This window comes from Stegodyphus dumicola, chromosome 11 (assembly GCF_044657685.1).
Source record: "Stegodyphus dumicola isolate Sdum_Otavi_A_Nest chromosome 11, ASM4465768v1".
Taxonomy (NCBI): Eukaryota; Metazoa; Arthropoda; class Arachnida; order Araneae; family Eresidae; genus Stegodyphus; species Stegodyphus dumicola.
Window position 1 is genome coordinate 45,640,672 of NC_140778.1, and position 19,639 is coordinate 45,660,310.

General features: G+C 33.8%; 1 protein-coding gene across 3 annotated transcripts in view; it reads left to right on the forward strand.

Annotated features, from left to right (window-relative positions):
- The window catches only part of LOC118192865 (uncharacterized), a 56,081-nt gene that overhangs the window by 16,465 nt on the left and 19,977 nt on the right, over positions 1-19,639 (forward strand). For all 3 annotated transcript variants that reach the window (XM_035363888.2, XM_085826635.1, XM_035363889.2), the window contains exon 4: positions 12,083-14,494. In XM_035363888.2, the coding sequence (XP_035219779.2) occupies positions 12,083-14,494 (2,412 nt within the window). The remainder of the gene's footprint in view (positions 1-12,082; positions 14,495-19,639) is intronic.

Genomic DNA, 19,639 nt, shown 5'->3' on the forward strand with positions numbered 1-19,639 from the left:
GGAAAGACTTCAAATCAAAAAGATGCATAAATATTTAATTGAGTATTGTTGCTACAAAACGTAAATGTTTTGTAGCTTTTAATGTGTAGTTATCTTAAAATCGTTTAAGAATCAATATTATAAATTACGTGTATTTTAAACTGTGACATGTTAATAGATTGTGATTTTTATAGTGCTTTTTTTAAAAATACATTTAATAGTGGTCATGTAAATCTATAATGACAAATGGTATCTAACTAGCTAATTTAAGTATTTATAACTAAAGGCCCGTCCACACGAGGACGCTCCCGACGTAGATAACGCAAGCACATTTACGTTACCTGCGTAACAGCGTCCAAACGAGTACGCTTGCAACAAGTGCGTTTAACCAATAGAATTATTTGGCGCAAAATAATCACGTGACGCTGTCAGATAGCGTTGTTTCCCGGGTAAACAGAGCAGCTGTCTTTCTGTAGGTTTGCTACATGATGTCAGATTCAGATGATTTTTGGATAGCTGAAACATTACTATTAAGTACAGTCATTAAGCAGCGACAAAAATGCAAAAAACGGCGTGAATGGGTTCGAAAGATTTATTTAGAGCGACCTGTTCAAGAAGATTTTTTTTCTTTACTGCCTCGTATGCGAACCGATTATCCTGAATTATTTTTTAATTACTTCAGGATGAGTACCGACCAGTTTGGCAGACTTGCAGCTTTAGTAAACCCCTTGCTTATTAAAAATCAGACAAATATGAGAGCTCCACTGAGTCCAGAAGAAAGGCTGAGCATTTGTTTGAAGTAAGTTTGCATTTCCTATAAATATACTGAAAAATATTATAAAATATATCCTATAAATGTATGATATATAATAAAAAATATGTTAAAGTAAAAAATTTATTTAATTTGGGTTCTCTGCCTGGAAAAAAAAAATCACTGAAAAATTGAGGAGTACTGAAGCCAGGCTAAAGCTGATTTTAAGTCGTGCTAAATTGTGAATCAGATTAAAGCAAGAAATTTAAAAACCCTTTAAGCAAGAAACTGCAGTACATTAATTATTTATTAGTTTTATTCTTGTTTATCATCAACTAATAATGGACTTGTAATTTAAATAAATTATTAACAATAAGGAAAATAAAAGAAAAATAGATTTCATAATTAAAAGTTTTTCTCTAAAAATTTAACTTCTAGCAGTTGTTCTGACAAACACTCTAATGCATGATACCCTTTACTTTTTGTTTTTTTATTTAGAATATCAAACATCGCTATTTATTATTGATTGCAAGATTTTTGTTGTTGTTAAAAAAGCATAAATTCTATCATTCATTTGATTTCAATTATTCTGCAATATTTATATGAATGTCAAATGAGATAATCTTTTTTTTTTTTTTTTTTTTTTTTTTTTTTTTCTATTTCTTGCTTACTTACCTTTAAACCAAACACTCTCAATCATTCAGGCCTGTCACTGACTATGTGACTAAAACCTTTAAATGCTGATCTTAGTTCCAGAGGTGTGGAACTTATTAGGTGCATGTTTTTTCCCCCTCCCCATGGGTGTTTGCATAATTATTAGAACTACAAACGAACTCCTTTTATAAAGTTCTTCATGAAAGTTTTCCCCCTCCCATAATAGGCAGATATACCATTAAGTGTTTATTGATGATGAATGAGGTAAATAAAATGTAAATAACTTAATAATTCAACTTAAATTTTTATGTATGTGATTCTAAATTTTCAAATGGTGTATTTAGTACTATTTTATTATTGAAAGGTACATAGTCCATTGGTAATTTATGCAAATGAATTAATATGAATGCCTTTTCAGAAACACTATACAAGAATAAATATTTCAATGTTTGTAAAACACGTCTTTTTAAAAATAGGCAATATAACAATTTCTATGATGCTCTGTAATTTTTTTAGAAAAAGAGTATTATCTTGTGTTACATTACAGCTTTTCTTGAGTACATATACAGGGTGGTTCAAAACTATGTGTCAAAAATGTAAAGGCAGGTAGAGGGGACCTGAATAAGCAGATTTCATATAGGAATGCATGTGTGGTAATGTCGCATTAAAGACTAGCACGTAAAGCAGTATGAATCACAGGAAACTGAAAAGACAAGTAAAGACAAAAGAAAAAAATTATTAACAGTTTACAATAGGCATTTGAAAGAGTGGCTACCAACAGAGACACAAAATTCAGTGGTGACACATGGATCAGCGTACTTTAGAAAAGACGTCAGGTATGTCGAGCACATGTCCAGCAACAATAGACAAGTGGGAAACAAGGATTACTTGCAGATGTGACTGGACTCTTGTACACGAAGCCTTTAATATGACCCCAAAAAGAAGAAATCCAAGCATGTTAAATCAGGAGAACACAGTGGCCAGTTCCTCCCCATCCTATCCAATCCTAACATTCCCACTGAAGTGAGCTGGGGCTCCATCATGCTGGAACCACATTTGTCTGTGAACAGCTGGTTTAGGTAAGACCTCCCCGTAACATCGCTCCTTGTACATTCTTTGAACAGTTAATTCATTTCTTTATGCATACATGAAATGCATGTTGGCAAGCTCTGCTTTGGTGTAGCGATGCATGCTGTTCGAGATCCATACGGAAAACGAAGAATCCAGCTAGGACAGCACTTTTATACGCCGTACTCATCAGTCACTAAACAGGTCTTGATTTACTTAAAATAAAAGCAAATGATTCATCAGAATGGAAGATTTTCTTTCTTGATTGAAATATATATATTTATTTATCATCAGCAGTTCTAATATTAAGAGTCATTCTTTTTATTTAGAAACATCTACCATATTAAACATAAAGTAAATATTTTAGTGTATAATTCAATAAAGAATGTAAACTCTGATCGAAGTACTTATTTGCCAATTATGCTGAAATGATAAACTGTGAAATAATGCATTGGTAGATGTATTTTTAAAATACCTTGCTTTCAATTTGATATGTTTATAAATGTGTTGTAATTTATACTTTACATATATTTAATCTTTGTGATATATATTCTTTTTAGGCACCTTGCAACTGGAAACAGCTACAGTTCTTTGGCATATAGTTTTCGTGTTGGGAAATCTACTGTAGGAGTTGTGGTGCCTGAGACATGCAGTGCTATATGGACAGCTTCAGCAGTATATCTAAAAGAGCCAGAGAAAAGTGATTATGAGAGAATAGCTGTAGAATATGGCACAGTGTGGGACTTCACAAATTGTGTTGGAGCTGTCGATGGGAAACATGTTGTCATTCAGGGTCCAGCACATGCTGGCTCTACCTATTTCAATTACAAAGGGTCACACAGCATCGTTTTGATGGCCGCATGTGATGCTTCATATTTATTTACAATGGTGGACATTGGAAATTTTGGCAGAATCAGTGATGGAGGCATTTTCTCAGCTTCAAACCTTGGGAAAAAGCTTTCTCGTGATAAAGAATTTCTGCCTGGGTATAAAAAGTTACCAAAAAGCTCCAAATGTCTGCCACATGTCTTCGTTGGAGATGAAGCATTTGGACTGAAAGAAAATTTCATGCGTCCATATTCAGGTAGAAACTTAAGTAATTCAAAAAGGAATTTCAATTATAGGCTGTCCAGGGCAAGAAGATGTATAGAAAACATATTTGGTATTTTGACTGCTCACTGGAGGATTTTACGGAATCCAATTATTGCACAGCCTCAGACAGCAACATTAGTTGTTCAGGCATGTTGCTGCCTGCACAATTTCTTGATGAAATACGAGTCTATATCTCATAATTATAAATACTGCCCACCTAATTTTGCCGACAGACCCATGCTTGAGACAGCTAATGGACTCTGGCGAGATGGTACATCTCCAAACAATGGTCTAGTGAGAATTCTTAGATTAGGGAACACTAATTATTCATTTTCCTCTGGATCTGTTCGTGATTTATTTTGTAGTTATTTTGGAAATGAAGGAGCACTCTCTTGGCAAAATAAAAGAATAGGTCTGACAGTGCACCCAAATTAAAGATAAATGTATGTAAATAATATTTTTTTTTTTATTTCAAAATAAATATACATGTACAATGTGTAAAAAATAAAACAGGTTGGAATGTAAGCATTGCACAGCTCACTTTGATACTTTTTGTGATTATTATAAATAATTTCAAAGTGTATATTACTTTCACAGTATTTCTATATTATTTATTTCCTTATTATCTGATTTATTTCCTGAAGTATATAAAACTTCTGCATTATGAATATTTTTAAAGACTATATGATGTATATTAACAAAATAAGATTTCTCTCACCAGAAAGCATAAAATTATCAAAAAAATATTAGCTAAGAAATAAATCTGTACCTTACAGTAATGAATTTTCTGTTAGGGATCTGCTACAATACGAAACCTGGCTGTAAATGTTATTCCAAAAGTATGACATAGACAAATTAGGCATGAATGTAGATTCATTACAATAGTTAAGATGTGTATCATTATGCTGACATTATTGACATCTATTTTCTGTATACCTTTTTCAGATCATTCAGCTTTTATCGTTGCTAAAAATTTAGTTTATACTTATTGCCGAGGCATTTTGTTGTCTTGTTCTGTAATGTACGATGCACTTTTATACACTCACGTTTGTGAAAATTGCAGCACCAAGAAGGAATCGTCATAATTGAATGCAATTTAATACACAGTTGAGTGGTAGTGGTACAAATAAATGATTAAATGTTCAAAGCAAACAAACAAGAACAAGAGATCAGAATCAGTATTTTGTGTGGCCACCACGCGCCGCAATAAGTGCTGCTACACGACGTGGCATGGAGTCAAACAAAGTTTGAATGTCTGACTGAGGAAGAGCATTCCATATCGTTTGTACGCGTACCCAAAGTTCGTCTGCAGACGCAACAGGACGAGGATCACGAGCAAGACGCCGACCAATGACATCCCACACATGTTCAATTGGCGACATATCCGGGGAACAAGCAGGCCAAGGAAGAAGCTGTACCTGCTGCGCTGCAAAAAAGGATTTAACAATCCGAGCAGTATGAGGGCAGGCATTGTCCTGTTGAAATACAGTGCCTGGCAAGCTTTGAAGGAAGGGAACAGCTTCGGGCTGTAGAACTTCACGGATATACCGGTTGCTGTTCAGCTTGCCCACAATTCGTAGCAATTGAGATCGTCTATGATATGCTATGGCGCCCCAGACCATAACTCCGGGTGTTCGTCCACTGTGGCGTTCGATAATGCACTCCGGAAGGTGGCGTTCACCGGCATAGCGTCTGACACGAATGCGGCCATCATGGTACCACAAATTAAAGCGGGATTCGTCAGAAAACACGACGTGCTGCCAATCAGCACGCCAGTCTCTATGCTGATTGGCCCATTGTAGCCGCAGGCGGCGATGGTCGTGCGTTAGGGGGATCCTGTATAAAGGAGTCCGTGCGCGCAGTCCACACTGCAGCAGACGTCTACGAATTGATGAAGCACACAATGAAACACCTGTAGCTATTGACCACAGTGCTGCCAATTGTCTAGAGGAAGCTGTACGGTCCGTCCGCGCCATGCGGACCAGGTGTCTATCATCGCGAGCTGACGTCACATTTCGGGGTCCACTCCCGGATTTCCGAGTTGTCCGACACTCGTCCGTCCACTGCTTCCAAACGCGCATCACTGTGCTGCTGTTACGCTGCACACGAGAGGCTACTGCACGATACGACAATCCAGCTTCACGAAGGCCGATGATTCTCCCTCGTTCAAACTCTGTAAGTTGTTCAAATCTCGCTCTCTTTCGTCGACGAGGCATAAGTACAGATTGAGTTAACGTTTACCACTAGCAGATAACCACCGATAACCATACACGCCTCGCTACAGCCGTCTATTTATTCGGATCCATCAGCCGTTCAGAGGGCACTGCTCAGCATACGCATGCGCTACGGATTTGCAATTCTAATCATTTGCATATCATGCGCTACTTTGCATTTCCTGAAAATTTCAGCTCACTCGCGTAAGTCCTTCATGGTGTTGCAATTTTCACAAACGTGAGTGTATTTTCCTGAAATGTCTATGCTGTGTACACGCTTAAAGTAGATTTTTTGTTTCCATTACTTAATTTAATAGGATGTAAAATTAGTTTTTATTTATAGAAAATACGCATAACACTTAAATAATAATTTTAAAGTCATGTTAAGTATGATGCTCATAGTACATAGTCTTAAATAATAAAACAAGAAATAAAAACATAATTTTTTATTTTACATATTCTGCAATTATTTCCAACATTCTTCTTTCTAATTCATTTTTCTTTTTTTTTCCCGTGGCACAGCACTAAAGTCATCACGGAGACTTAGTAGAAAGTGTTCATCATTTGATATTTGGCTCCTAGATTTTAATCGTGCTGCTGCCAAATCTAAATAAGTCGACAATTTTGAATCAACGTCTTTTTTCTTTTGCTTTTTAAGTGGAGGTTCTAAAATCTCTCCACCATCTACAATTTGGCTGCAGCATGCAGCTTCTTCATTTAATGATTCATCAAAATTTATGGAGTCATTAAATGACTCCATTGCGTCTTCGATAGGGAGTGAAGGCTCATCAATTAAATTGCCCGTGGTCCTGTAAATAGAGGAAACATTAAGAGAAAATATAAATAAAATTAATATACATACATAAACATATACATTGTGTGTGTGTAACAATTTAGATACTGAAGACATACCGATGGCATAGCAGATTTAGCGGGCAATTTAATACAGTACAAAGTCCATAATCCGGACATCCATTACCCGGAATGATCTATAATCCGGACCTCAAAGCCACAAACTTTTTTTGTATGCTTTATGCATGTGTGTTTTATGTTAAACAGACGGTATAAGCTAGGCTAAAATTATCTTTACCGATATTATATATATCAGCAAATATAAATTAGCATTTTTAAAATCTATGTTAAATTTCTTGAACAAGGAAATTTTTTAGCATAAAATCTGCTGTGTGGAGCATCGCAAGATCATAGAGGATGTGTCTCCAGATACGTTAAAAAATGATTGACATAATTTATGGCCAGCTACCATATTTCAATGTGAGGACGATGAAGATGATAGCCGCGAATTTGAAGGTTTTTGGACATCGCAAACTAAAGGTGAAATTTTCCAGTTATTGGATTTTGTAAAGAAATGTGGAGAAGCGGTAATAAATGAAGATGATATAACAGAAGTTTTTCATTGCGACGACAATACCCCAATCATCAGTCAATTAACAGACGGTGAAATGTGTAGTATGGTTCTAAATCCAGAAAATACTGCTTTCGATAGATAGTGAAGAAAGTAACAGAGAGGTTATTGAAAACAATAAATTTCGATTGACAAGTTAGTCGGGATTCTCAGCACAGCAATTACAAGAACAGTGGAATTTTATAACTGAACAAAAATTATGTCAGTTTATAGAATTAAAGAGAAAGTATTAGCACAAAAAACGAAGCAACTTAAACAACTTACATTGAAAGAAATGTTTAATAAAGTAAACACGTAAATATTAAGGTTTTTTTTTTTTTTTTTCTTGTAAATTTTGATACCGTTTAGATCATAATTGGCTCTTTATTTGATAAATTAGAGTTTCATATTTTTAATTGTATAATTTCTGCATGCCATCTTTCCAGATTTAAATTGATCTATAATCTAGAATCGCCGAAGTCTCAACGAGTCCGGATTATGGATGTTGTACCGTATTTCTTTTTACTCTTTGAAAAAAATTATAAGCCAACACAGATATATCAGTGCAAAGAGTGCCTGTGGTTTAGGTAGGGATCTAAAAAATTTTCATGTAAAGTAGCCAAACTTTGTTGAAAGAAGCTACATATTAAAATTAAGAATCATTTAATAGCCATAACTAGATATTTATAGTTTTTAAGAAGGTTGATATTGAACCCACAGAGGTCAATGAGGATCAAAGGGGTCGATAGCAAGTATGCACCAACAATTTATAGGAATAATCAAGTCCCCATTGAATAAAAAATGTATAATTAATTGTTTATTGATATAAAACTACACATGTGGTAAGGAAGAACACCATACAAAATAAATATAAGGGAAAAAATACATAAAAATTAATAGAAGTTTAAAATACCATTTTCAAAATGTATAAATTATTTATACAAAAGTACAGTATAAAAGAATAAATGCAGGAACAAAGAAAACACAACCAAAAGTATAAAAATGCAAACTTTCTTAGAAAACGTATTGTTATATACAAGACGCTTGCAAAATTGGAAATTTAAATTTGTCAGTGGCTCATGGAACCTCTGAATTGCAATTTCAGATCAATATTTGATCTAGATATTATGATGTAAGAAGAGTTGATTATATTGAAGGAGGATGTTCAAGCAGAAGTCGTATTCAAAATGGAAGTTTAGGAATTAAATATTATCAAAGAGAAATATTCCAAAATAAAAGTTATCAAATAATGTTATCGAGTTTCCCTTTTTTTTTAACATAGTAGATGTACTCTTTAGTCAAGATGAGAATTTTCAATGTAAAAAAAGAAATAGGCTGAGCATTTTTGAATGAAGAAGTAGTCTTAATAAGAACCAAGCAGTTTTATGCTGAACACTTAAAAAAATGCATCATTACATCAAGTGCAGCATTCGCATTAATTAAAATGGAACTTTTCTGTAATGTTGTTTCTAAAAACTTGTTTACATTTGTAAAATTAAATATAATAATAATACAGAAAATAATATAAAATAAATCTAATAAACAATTTTGGTACATCGGTTTTACAGCAGCCCCCCCCTCCCCCCCAAGACATAAATCACTAATCGACTGAAATATCTTCTGGAAATCTTGTCGTGTGTTCTTATACCTCACTGCATATTACATCTCAGTTGATTACCAATTAAATTTAGGGGGCTGCTATAATAAAGATGTATCAATTTTTCTTGAAACTTTTGTTTATATTTTAATGTGTTATCGTTAAGTTATGCTGTTTAATCCTAGTATCCGGTACACACGGGATTTGGCGACTTTATGATGAGCAGTAAAAACGGGGCATATACGATGAAGTATTAACGGGTCATTTAAAGAATATATATAGTTATACATAGTATATACATAGAACGTTGTTTGGGTCATTTTTGGTGTTGGCGATAATTTTCAAAATCACGTCAAGGCTGTAGCGTATACTAGGATTTTACCAGTTATGCTTGTGCAGTTATTTGTATTATGATTATGTTTCATGCCATGTATAATAGAGAAAGCATTGAAGAAAACCATGCTTTTAAAGGAAGTCAAAGCAAAAAAAAAAAAAAAGAGTTTGGAATCCCTGCACAAGAGCTTTTGCATAAAAAAAGTAGTTTAGTTTTCTGAAACAATTAACTTAAGCTTTAAATTATTTTACAAACTGGAGCAGAAGATATCCCCTCCCTCTCCTCCAGTATACCTTACATATATTCATAGTGCTGTTAAGATTATAAATGCAACATCTGTTAATACATGTCATTTCTGCTGTCATACAATGTTTGTATGAAATGTAGCATATGCACAGTAGTAAATTCCATAAATGGAACTTTTGTTTCTTAATTTGATGCTAAGTGTACATCAAGCAGTTTCAAATTGCTTAACGCTATTAAACACAATGTAATTTAAAATTAATTTGATGATTGATAACAAGGCATGGCATAAAAAAATTTCTGTTTCAAATTGTACTTAAAAAATGAAATTGTTTCTTATAGCATGAGCCACATTTAAGGACCTTCCAAAATAGTTTTCGTGGCTTCTTCCACATGTTTCTTTCTCTTATTCAAAACTGCACTTCCAAGGTGTTTCTCTTTTACATATATAGCTCAGTTAAAATAATCTGTAAGCAACCTATTAAATTTTATATAAATTTCCTTAAATAAATACCATTTTGAAAAGCAGTTATAAAATTCTTAACAACTTCAGGAATATTTTGAGCCTTACAAAAAGTATTCTCACTTGTTAATGTAGTTACAAAGTTCCCTTAGCAAATTTATATAATAAACAATATCAGAACTATACATTTAAAGATGTAATTCAATTTTATTATTTCAACTACAAAAGTAGAGAATATATATCGTATAGCTGTGATATTTTTAAATATACAGAATATAGTAATCGTTCTAAAAGTTGTTAGAAATACTTACGGTCGATGACTAACTGTATCTCTTAAAAAAGATAATTCCTCATACAATCCAAATTTTGGAGTTGTAGCTTCAGAGCCACTCCTATTTTTTTGATTTTTGAGCCTTGCACTCCCTAACATATCTATCACGCAGACATTTCCATCGATGTCTGATAGTATTAACTGAAAATAAGCATATTATAATCATCAGTAAGCATACGTTTCATATCACAAAAAAATATAATATTAGCAAAAATGCTCCTTGAAATATATGAAACAGACTTACCGTCGTATCCTATACTATTCGCTATTTTTATCCAGATTAGTTCTTTTCTTTCTTTATTGCGATAATCTTTCAGTTTGTGATCCCATAACAGTGGGTATTGTCGAATCTCATTGATAAGTATTTCATCATTAAACACAGCCGCCATGTTGAAAGCTGTAAACAAAACTTTGGAGCAGATCATGACACGTGATCCGAATTCAGTCAGCTATTGGCTAAACGCGCGCGTCGCGGGCGAAAAAGCTGAACAGGAGCGTACTCAGTTTTACGTCTTCTGCGTCATGCGAATTTACGCCGGCGTCAAAAAAGTTATGTCTACTATGTCGGGAGCGTCCTCGTGTGGACGGGCCTTAACTGGTCACCCTTAAAAGTTATCTCTGCATATTAAAGTGAGTTATTGCCTTTCATTAGACTTTACCGTGGTCACAAAATACTGTACAAAAATGTAAAAATTAATGCAAAACCTAATTCTTTGCATCTAGTGAGACTTAAAATAATACAAAACAACTTATCACCTCTGGTGCTTTAGTGGCTTATTGGAACCTTAAAGTATATTAACTGGGTTACAACCCTAGGAACTCTACACGAAGTTATGATGCTAACTGTTTCAGACAGGCAGAGCACTACTAACTTTCAAAACTTGCCACCATGCCTACATCAGAGTTTCAGGTTTGTTCTGATCAGGCTTCTCTGTAGGCAAGCAGCAGCAGTAGCAACAGCTAGTCTTCTGTAATGAATCATGCTGATTATGCTTTTACTTCCCATTTTAACCTGTGCCGTTTGACACAAAATCTATATGCTGTGTACTAAACCTCTAAACTGAGTAAGTACATGGCAAAAAAAAAAAAAGACACACAAAAGAAAAAGTCAACATAAAGCTAACTTTTAGTAAAACATAAGTAGAATGTCACTAATCTTCTTTCAAATATGTCCAACTATTATAAGTGTAAAATATTTAACGTTACTTCATATATTTCATAAAGTTGATTTTATTCTCAAATTTGTTTTATAAATGTTTAATAATAATGTATTCTACTTGTGGATCTATTTTATTCTTAGGATGGTATCATAGAAGCAGGCATAGCTAATATTTTTTATTGAATTTGCTCAATTTCCATTTGTTGATATGTCCTTATTTTATTTTATTTATTTTTTTTTTTTAATGGTTCTTAAAGGTTCTTAAAAATACTTCATTTTCATGTGCAGAAATAAATGTGTCCGAACCCTGGTATAGGTACCAACAATAATGATGTTGGTAGTATAGGCCACTACTCTAGTGGTATGGCAGTGACAGTGAATATGAGGTGCTAAACACACAAACATGTTCTTTTTTGGCAAATAATAAAAAATTTGTTTCAGAGTGTCATGAGTATTGTTTCATTGTAGCTGCTTTCTTGTCTTCAAAGAAAAAGTACTGTAGATAATAGACAGATTTTCTGTGTTTTTTCTCGAAAATTTAAAAAAAAAAAAAAAAAAAAGAGGTGAAAACTGTGTGGTTTTACATGAAAAAAAAAAAAAAAAACTGCATTATAATTTGAGGGGGCGGTTGTGTAATGGATGATACAATGAAAAAATTTATTTACATTGGTATAGGTAATTTTTAAACTTATTGATTTATTTGTGTTTTAATTCAGTTCAGTTTAGCAATATCTCTGTATTGAATAATTTAACAAATAGCTTGAGTAACTTTTTACATTTTCTTCCCTAAATATAGAAACTGAGCAAGCATGTATCAAAGAATAAAGTTAAGCAGAATTCCAGTTTACTTCCCAGCAACATTTTACCAGATATTAAAAAATCAGAAGAAACATGCAATACAGTGGACTGTATTGTGGATGAAAATAATGTAAATAATCAAAATGTCTCAGTCAAATGTAGGTGTGGTTCATTGCTTAAAGATTCAGCTCTTTTAAAAGCTGAAAATGTTCAACACTTTATTAAAGGAAATGATAAAAAAAGTGAATTAATGTTAATACCAGATCCAGAATGTGAAGAGCATTGCAAAGTATATCCAGAATTTTTAGTAGAACCACAGCCTGAAGATGTGAAGGTAGATTACAAAATATTAGGAAATGAACTGGATAACTGCGACATTGAAAATATTAGTACTAAAACTAAAACATCCATTTATTCTGACAACTATGTTGAAAGGATACAGTCAAGGAAAAGGTCATCTTCTGCTTCAGAATTCACTAGTGAACCTCCAGAAGATGGTGAATTTGATACAAGGAAAAAAATGAAATTATATGAAACAGATACTGAAAAACTATTTGATCCATGTGCTTTTTCTACAAATCATGAACATACGAAACTCAAAATTTCTTCAGGTTCAAACGACTCTTTACCTGAAGCTGAAAGTTGCCAAATTTTAGAGCATAAAAATGAAAAAATGCTTTCTGGTGATGCTGCTGATGATGATTGTCTGGAAAATGATATGACATGTTTTCTTTCATCGAGTTTGTTGGATTCAAATGAAGATCAAGGTTTAAAGAAAGCTGCCATACCAAATAGTGCAAATTCTGATGATATTTGTCCAATGCAACAAAAAGATTTTGTCAGTAAGGAAGAAAGAGATGTAGAGGTTATCTCAAATAGTCCTGATCACTCACAAATTCTTTTGTCTGTTCCATACAGCATTGATTCATCCCAAAATTATTATAAATCTTTTAACTTTCCAAAGTTTTCTAGTCCCACTACCTCTGTGAAAGATGATACGCATAAATATTTAATGGAAGGAGATCTTGCTGAATCTTCTGATTGTAAAAAACAACCAGAAAACGGTACTTTGCTAAAGGAAACTGTGCAATCCACAAAATCTGTGTCAGGTCATATGTCTTATACCAGACCTAATGATGAAGGTATTAATGTACCAAATGAAAAAACCCATGCTTTGAACCTGAACAAAGAGGCAGATGATTACAGTCTTGTAAGTGTTAAAAATATTCTAGGCAATGGTTTATCATCTGCTTTAGATGCCCATTATGGAAGTCCTGTTAAACAAGATTCAGTAAGGAAGGATAATATAAATGATTTATTACTGAGTAGTTGGAGTAATTCACAGAATGTGCCAACAGAAGACTCTGTTGATCAGTTGTTCCAGACTGAAAAAATTTCATATATTAATGAACCTAATGATTTAAAACCTCAAGTAAATGCACCATCTCTCTGTGATAAATTTTCTAGTGTTGGGCATTGTAAAACTGTTGCAAATGTTTCATCAGATTATAAAGATGTTAATGTTCATGCACTAATGTTAGACAGCCGAAAAAGTACAGAAGATTCTCCACAGTCTGAAATCCAAAGCATTGGCAAAAAGTTAATTTTTGATTTCATTGGTGAAGCTCCTTTGTGTGACCAAGATGGCAAATTTGAAGGTATTGTTGAATGTACTGTCCCATCTGATGATATATCACTTTGTGATGATTCAGAAACAACTAAAAATGTATCATATGAAGTTAAAGAAGTGGTAATGGATTTAGCAAGGAAAGTAAATGAAGAAGATAATGGAAAAAACCCCAAAAGAGATTTGCATATGCAGTTGGATCAGTATGCAGTTCAAACTAAAATGGAAAAATTTGTGCCCGACTCGGAAGTGTTTCTTGTTCCAGAAACAGAATTATTTGGCATTCCACTATCTTCTGAAATGGAACCTTTCTCTCAAGAATCCATTTCGCCTGAAAAAAAGAAATTTGATTCTTCTGAAAAAGAAGAATTTTTAGAGCAGCCAATACCAGAAACGGAGTTTAATTGCATTGCAATGACATCTAAGCAAAAAAGTACATTAGATAATAATTGTAAAGCAAATTTAACCTATTTTGCAAATAATGAGTTGGAAGAGAAAATAGTTTTTTCTCAACCAAATACTGAAGGTTTAGATATATTTTTCTCCCAAACAGAAGAACAAAAAATGAACCTGGAAGCTAGGTTTATGGAAAGTATACCTGACTGTTTAAACTGTAGTGTAGTTTATGACACTGCCGTTCTAGAGAATGGGGATTCACAAGATTTAGGTGGTTATACAGATGTTCCACTTATATCTGAAGAGGAAGAAGAAACAAGAAAGACTGCTCAGAAAGAATCTGAAGCCTGTAGTCAATCAAATCTGAATTTGATTTTCTGTATGCGAGTAAGTAATAGTATTTTATTCTTTCTGTATATTGTATGTCAGGAACATAATTTCTAACTTTTTGTTTATGTTTATCATCTCTAAATTTTTAGCTTTATAAATAATTAATACAGATATTTCATATGTGAAGTGTCCCCCTTATTATTCTGATGATTGCCAAAATGCATGTGGCATCATGTATCACTTGTTATGTATGTAGATGGTCTTGCTGATTTTGAAGAGTAACTAGTTGTAGTTCAGCAAATTCTGGTCCCTACCTTTCCAATTCAGTACCCTACAGTGAAAGGTTTGTTTATCCTGCAGGTCCCTTTCAGCTATATTATGGCAGGAAGTTCATGCGAGTTATGATTAAACTGAAACTTTTTTTATTTTGTGAACTATGTCAGGTCAGAATAAAAAGCTAAAATTTTCTCGTATTCTACAGAATTTCTGTATATTAAAGCATCTGAAGTTTTTGCAAATCATTCACTTTGCACTAGCAGTGTAAACTTTTTAGTTGCACATAGTGTAAATGGTATGTAGTTTCCCAGCAGCACCATAAGATTAAAAGAAATCTAAAAAATATCATAAATGGCAGTGAAACAGATGTTGTAAAAGATGAATGCTATTTAATTAAATTTTTAATTGAACTGTACTTTCCACCATTTGCAGCAGTTGTTAAATACAGTGTTTCTGGATTCTGCCATAGCAAAAAATACCTCATTCAAATTCAAACAAAAAATAATTTCTCTATTCTTTAAAAAAAAAAAATGTATTTTGAACAAATTTAGGTATGAAAATTTTTGAAGTTGTTTTCATTAAGAAGGAAACATGCAGGGAAATGAAAGCCATGTTATAGAAAAATGTTATCTTATTCAAAATTTAAACTTGCAAAATGCACTAATTATAAATCTGTACATTCATAATTCATAAATGAATTATAAGCAATTTTGTTGATGATAATATTACTTGTATATATAGTATTTATTTATTTATTTATTATGCCCTCATAGATATCAGAATCCCAAAACCTCAAAGATATGTGGTTTATGGATTCTAACTTTTATAAATAACCTGCTGGCAAAGGATTGGGAGCTTAGTATGTATTTCATTTTCAGTAAGCAATTTTTACATACTGTAAATTTTGATAATTTATCATTCAATGGTTCTGCAGGGATAGTACTACAACATTTTGTCAAGAGTCTTGAAAACGATAGTGCTATTACCATTTCAGTATGTTATTTTCTGTAAGACTAAACAATTGTTGAATTTTTTTTTTTTACTTATTTGCATTAATCCTTTGTTTAAAATTTTATGCTACATACCATTGGTCTCAAACTGTGGCCCACAAAGACATTTCAATTATGCATTTGTTACAAAGATTTCAAGATTTGAGTTCTTTGAAGTCTGAATTTATATTATTTTCATTTCCTTTAAATGTGAACATGTATGACCTGTCAGAAAATCTTTAAATGGAACTAATTTATTTGCAGAGGGCGTTTACATATTTTTAGAATGATTTTGATGACATATTTAAAAAACCAAATGAAGTAAAAATTTCTGGCAACAGCTTATTATTTGAAATGAGAAATATAGTCTGCTAGTTTTTAATTTATTCTTCTTCCAAAATATTGTATGTATGCATGCTGTAGATTGAAAGATATGTTTTGTGCTATCCTAAGAGAAATATTTTAATTTTCCTAATTTAAAAACGTAGTAATGCATGAAGAGCTTATTATTTGAAAACAGCTTTTTATTTGAAATGAGAAGCTTTCAAACAGCTTATTACTTAAAAATATAGTCTGCTACTTTTAAATTTATTCTCCTTTCAAAATATATGTAAACAAGCTGTGGATTGAAGGATATGTTTTTGTACTTTCCAAAGAGAAATATTCTTATTCCATAATTCAAAAGCATTGTAAAATACCTAGTATTAAAATTTCTACATGTGAAATAAGCAACAATATTAAATGGAAAGTGAAAAGCTGTCAATCATTACTTTTATATGGAAAGAAGACTCCGGACTAATACTTGAAAAGGTGTGTACCAGTTAGCAGGGGATAAGTGGAAATAGATCATGACTGTTGATGAAGCATGGATTTACCTTGTAAGGATCTTAAGTTTTACTAACATTTATTTTATTTTAAATCTTTACTATCACTTCTTATTTTCTACTTCCGGCCAGAATTAAAAGCGTTAACTTATTTATGTAAAATTTGTCTGGCGAACGCCAAGTACTTAAGTTGTGGCTTTTTTCCAAGCGAGAGAGAGGAAGGAGTTAGTCGAAGCAGGTCGCTTACCTTAGAAGTTTTACTCAGTTGCTGGTTGCCTTCCAGGCCAGAGGTTTAATCCTCTTGATAATTTTAAACGTATTGTAGTGTTAACAGTTCTCTGTACTACATACGGCTTCCTGTTAATATAAGGCCAATCTTCCACGTTTATTATTTCAAAGTTAAGTTAGCGTTTAGTTATATTTTTATATTCTTACGTTTAGACCACAAGTAGTGGGTCTTTGTATTCCGAAGTACGGAAATTATTGTAAAGAGAGAAAAATAAAGGCTTTTGTATACCCTTCTTGTGTATCCTGTCTACTTCCCACAGTTATTGAACATAGCTTTAGTAAGCTCTCTGTTCCGAGTCAGGTCCTTGCATGTTCCCAAAGAAAGTAAGACGGAACATTGAACCTGATAGTGGCGCCCAACGAAGAAAAATAACCATGGCCGAGTTTCAAGAAGAACCTGTGCTGCCTACAGAAGCGGCTCAGAATCCAGAAATGCCAGCTGCCTGGAAGGATTTGGTTACATCGTCCAGACCATGCACGCTTCGATGAAACCAGAAGCAACATTTAATGGAAACTCACCGGTAACCAGTTTTTTGGAAAAATTGGATGACCACTTCATGCTCTACCCCGTGCACGAGTTTCAAAAAGTTACCTTAGCTACCAGCGCTTTGAGGGGCCAAGCGCTTAACTGGTTCAAATGTATCGGCAGAAGTCTCTTGGGTCAAGCAGGAAGTCCCACCTATACTTACGAGAATTTCAAGACTGCCCTAGTAAAAGCCTTCCCTGTCGTAAGGGCTCGTGCAAAATTAGAAACGGAACTTTTCAGCATATATCAACAAAGAATCGAAAATCTCTCAAGCTTTATTTTAAGAAAAATTCACGTCTTCAAACTCTTGTATGGAAACCGTCCGGATCCTGAGATAATTCAAGTGATTTTGCCGAGATTACTGCCCCAAGTGCAAGACTTTATTGAATTAAGAAATCCGACTACACTGGAAAAGTTATTTGAGCTAGCAATCCAGTTTGAAAGTAGAAGAACGGCGGACATTGAAAGAAGACGCCAATATCAACAGCGAAACCAATTTGGTGCGCCAAGACTACAGCAAACTCAAGCACACGGCTACGGAAGCAAAGCGAATCAGTGGGCAAGGAAACCCGAGCATTCAAAAACAGCCGGCGAACGTCCACAGTTCAATAGCAATCCAGAAAAAAAGTCTCAAGGCCAGTGGAAAAAGAAGGAAAGCACGGAAATGAAAAATAATTTAAACTAAAACGAATTTCTGCGGACGGGAGGGTGCGGAAATCCGAAGGCCACGAAAACCCTTCTTGCTTCAAGTTAAATACAGTAACGGTGAAAAATTTGACTCTTCCGAAGATTGAAGTGTTGGTGAATAATATCCCAGCCACCGCACTCCTGGATACAGGCGCGCAGTGTTCCTGTGTGGCAGAAGATTTTTTTAGGAAGTATTTTCGTAAATATCGTATATATAATTCGGATAATACGACAGTGTTAGCTGCGCAAGGAGAAAGATGTAAGTGTATAGGTAAATTACCGCTGTATGTCCGTATCAAGGACGAACAAGTAAAGGTTATGTTTTTCATAGTAAAGAATCTGCAAGCACATATTATTTTAGGAATAGATTTTCTTTTAGAGGCACAAACAACACTAGATTTTAATGAAGCGTCCCTTAAGCTGACAATGAAACCAGTTCGTGAAGAAAAGGCTGAACCGCCGATGTTAAACCTTGACCACCTGCCTAATGAAGACCAACGAAGAATCCGACAAGTGGTAAGTGAATTTGCTTCGTTATTTAGTGATATTCCAGGATTTACTCAAGTTACTAACCATAGTATTGACACCGGAGATTCAATGCCAGTTCGCCACAAAGCATACCGGTATGATAAGAATAAGGAAAAAATTATAGAATGGCATATCACCGATATGCTATGTAAAAAGATCATAACGCCCATCTCAAGTAGTTATGCTAGCCCGGTTGTGTTATGTAAGAAAAATAATGACTATCCGGTAACACATCCGAAAAGGTGGCGTTTTGCAATTGACTATCGTAAATTAAACTCCATGACTAAATATCCGGTATATCCATTATGTATTATTGAAGAAATTCTAAGGAACATAACATCCACCAAATATATGACGACTTTAGACTTAACGACTGGTTATTTTCAAATAGGGGTTAGGCCTGAGGACGTGCCTAAGACTGCTTTTATAACCAAGTCTGGCACTTATGCATTTCTGCGTATGCCGTTTGGCCTTTCAGGGGCACCGGCAACATTTCAGCGATGTATGGACATTGTGCTAAGGCCTGTTCTTGGAAAGTCCACATTTATCTATTTAGACGATATCATTATTACTAGTGATAATCTCGACCAACATGTACAGGATTTAAGACAGGTGTTTTCTTCATTAAATGAGGCCGGTCTAAAAGTTAATGTCGAAAAGTGCAAATTTGCAGCCCCTGAATTAAAATATTTAGGTTACAAAATATCTCAGAAAGGAATCGAGACAGACGAATCAAAAATAATCGCTGTACAAAAGTACCCGACTCCAAACACGGCGAAGAAGCTCTCTTCTTTTCTAGGACTTTGTTCATATTATAGGTCCTTTATAAAAGATTTTGCAGCTATTGCTGAACCATTATTAAAATTAAAAAGGAAAAAGGCAAGATTCTCGTGGATGGCCGAAGCCAATAGTGCTTTCGAAAAATTGAAACAAGCATTAATGCAAGCCCCTGTGTTGAAATTTCCTGAAAAGGATGAGAATTTAGAAATTTCAGCGGATGCTTCGGATTATGCGGTAGGAGCGGTACTTTCGCAAAATCAGCAGCCCGTTGCATTTTTTTAGCCGAACTTTAAATCAAACACAA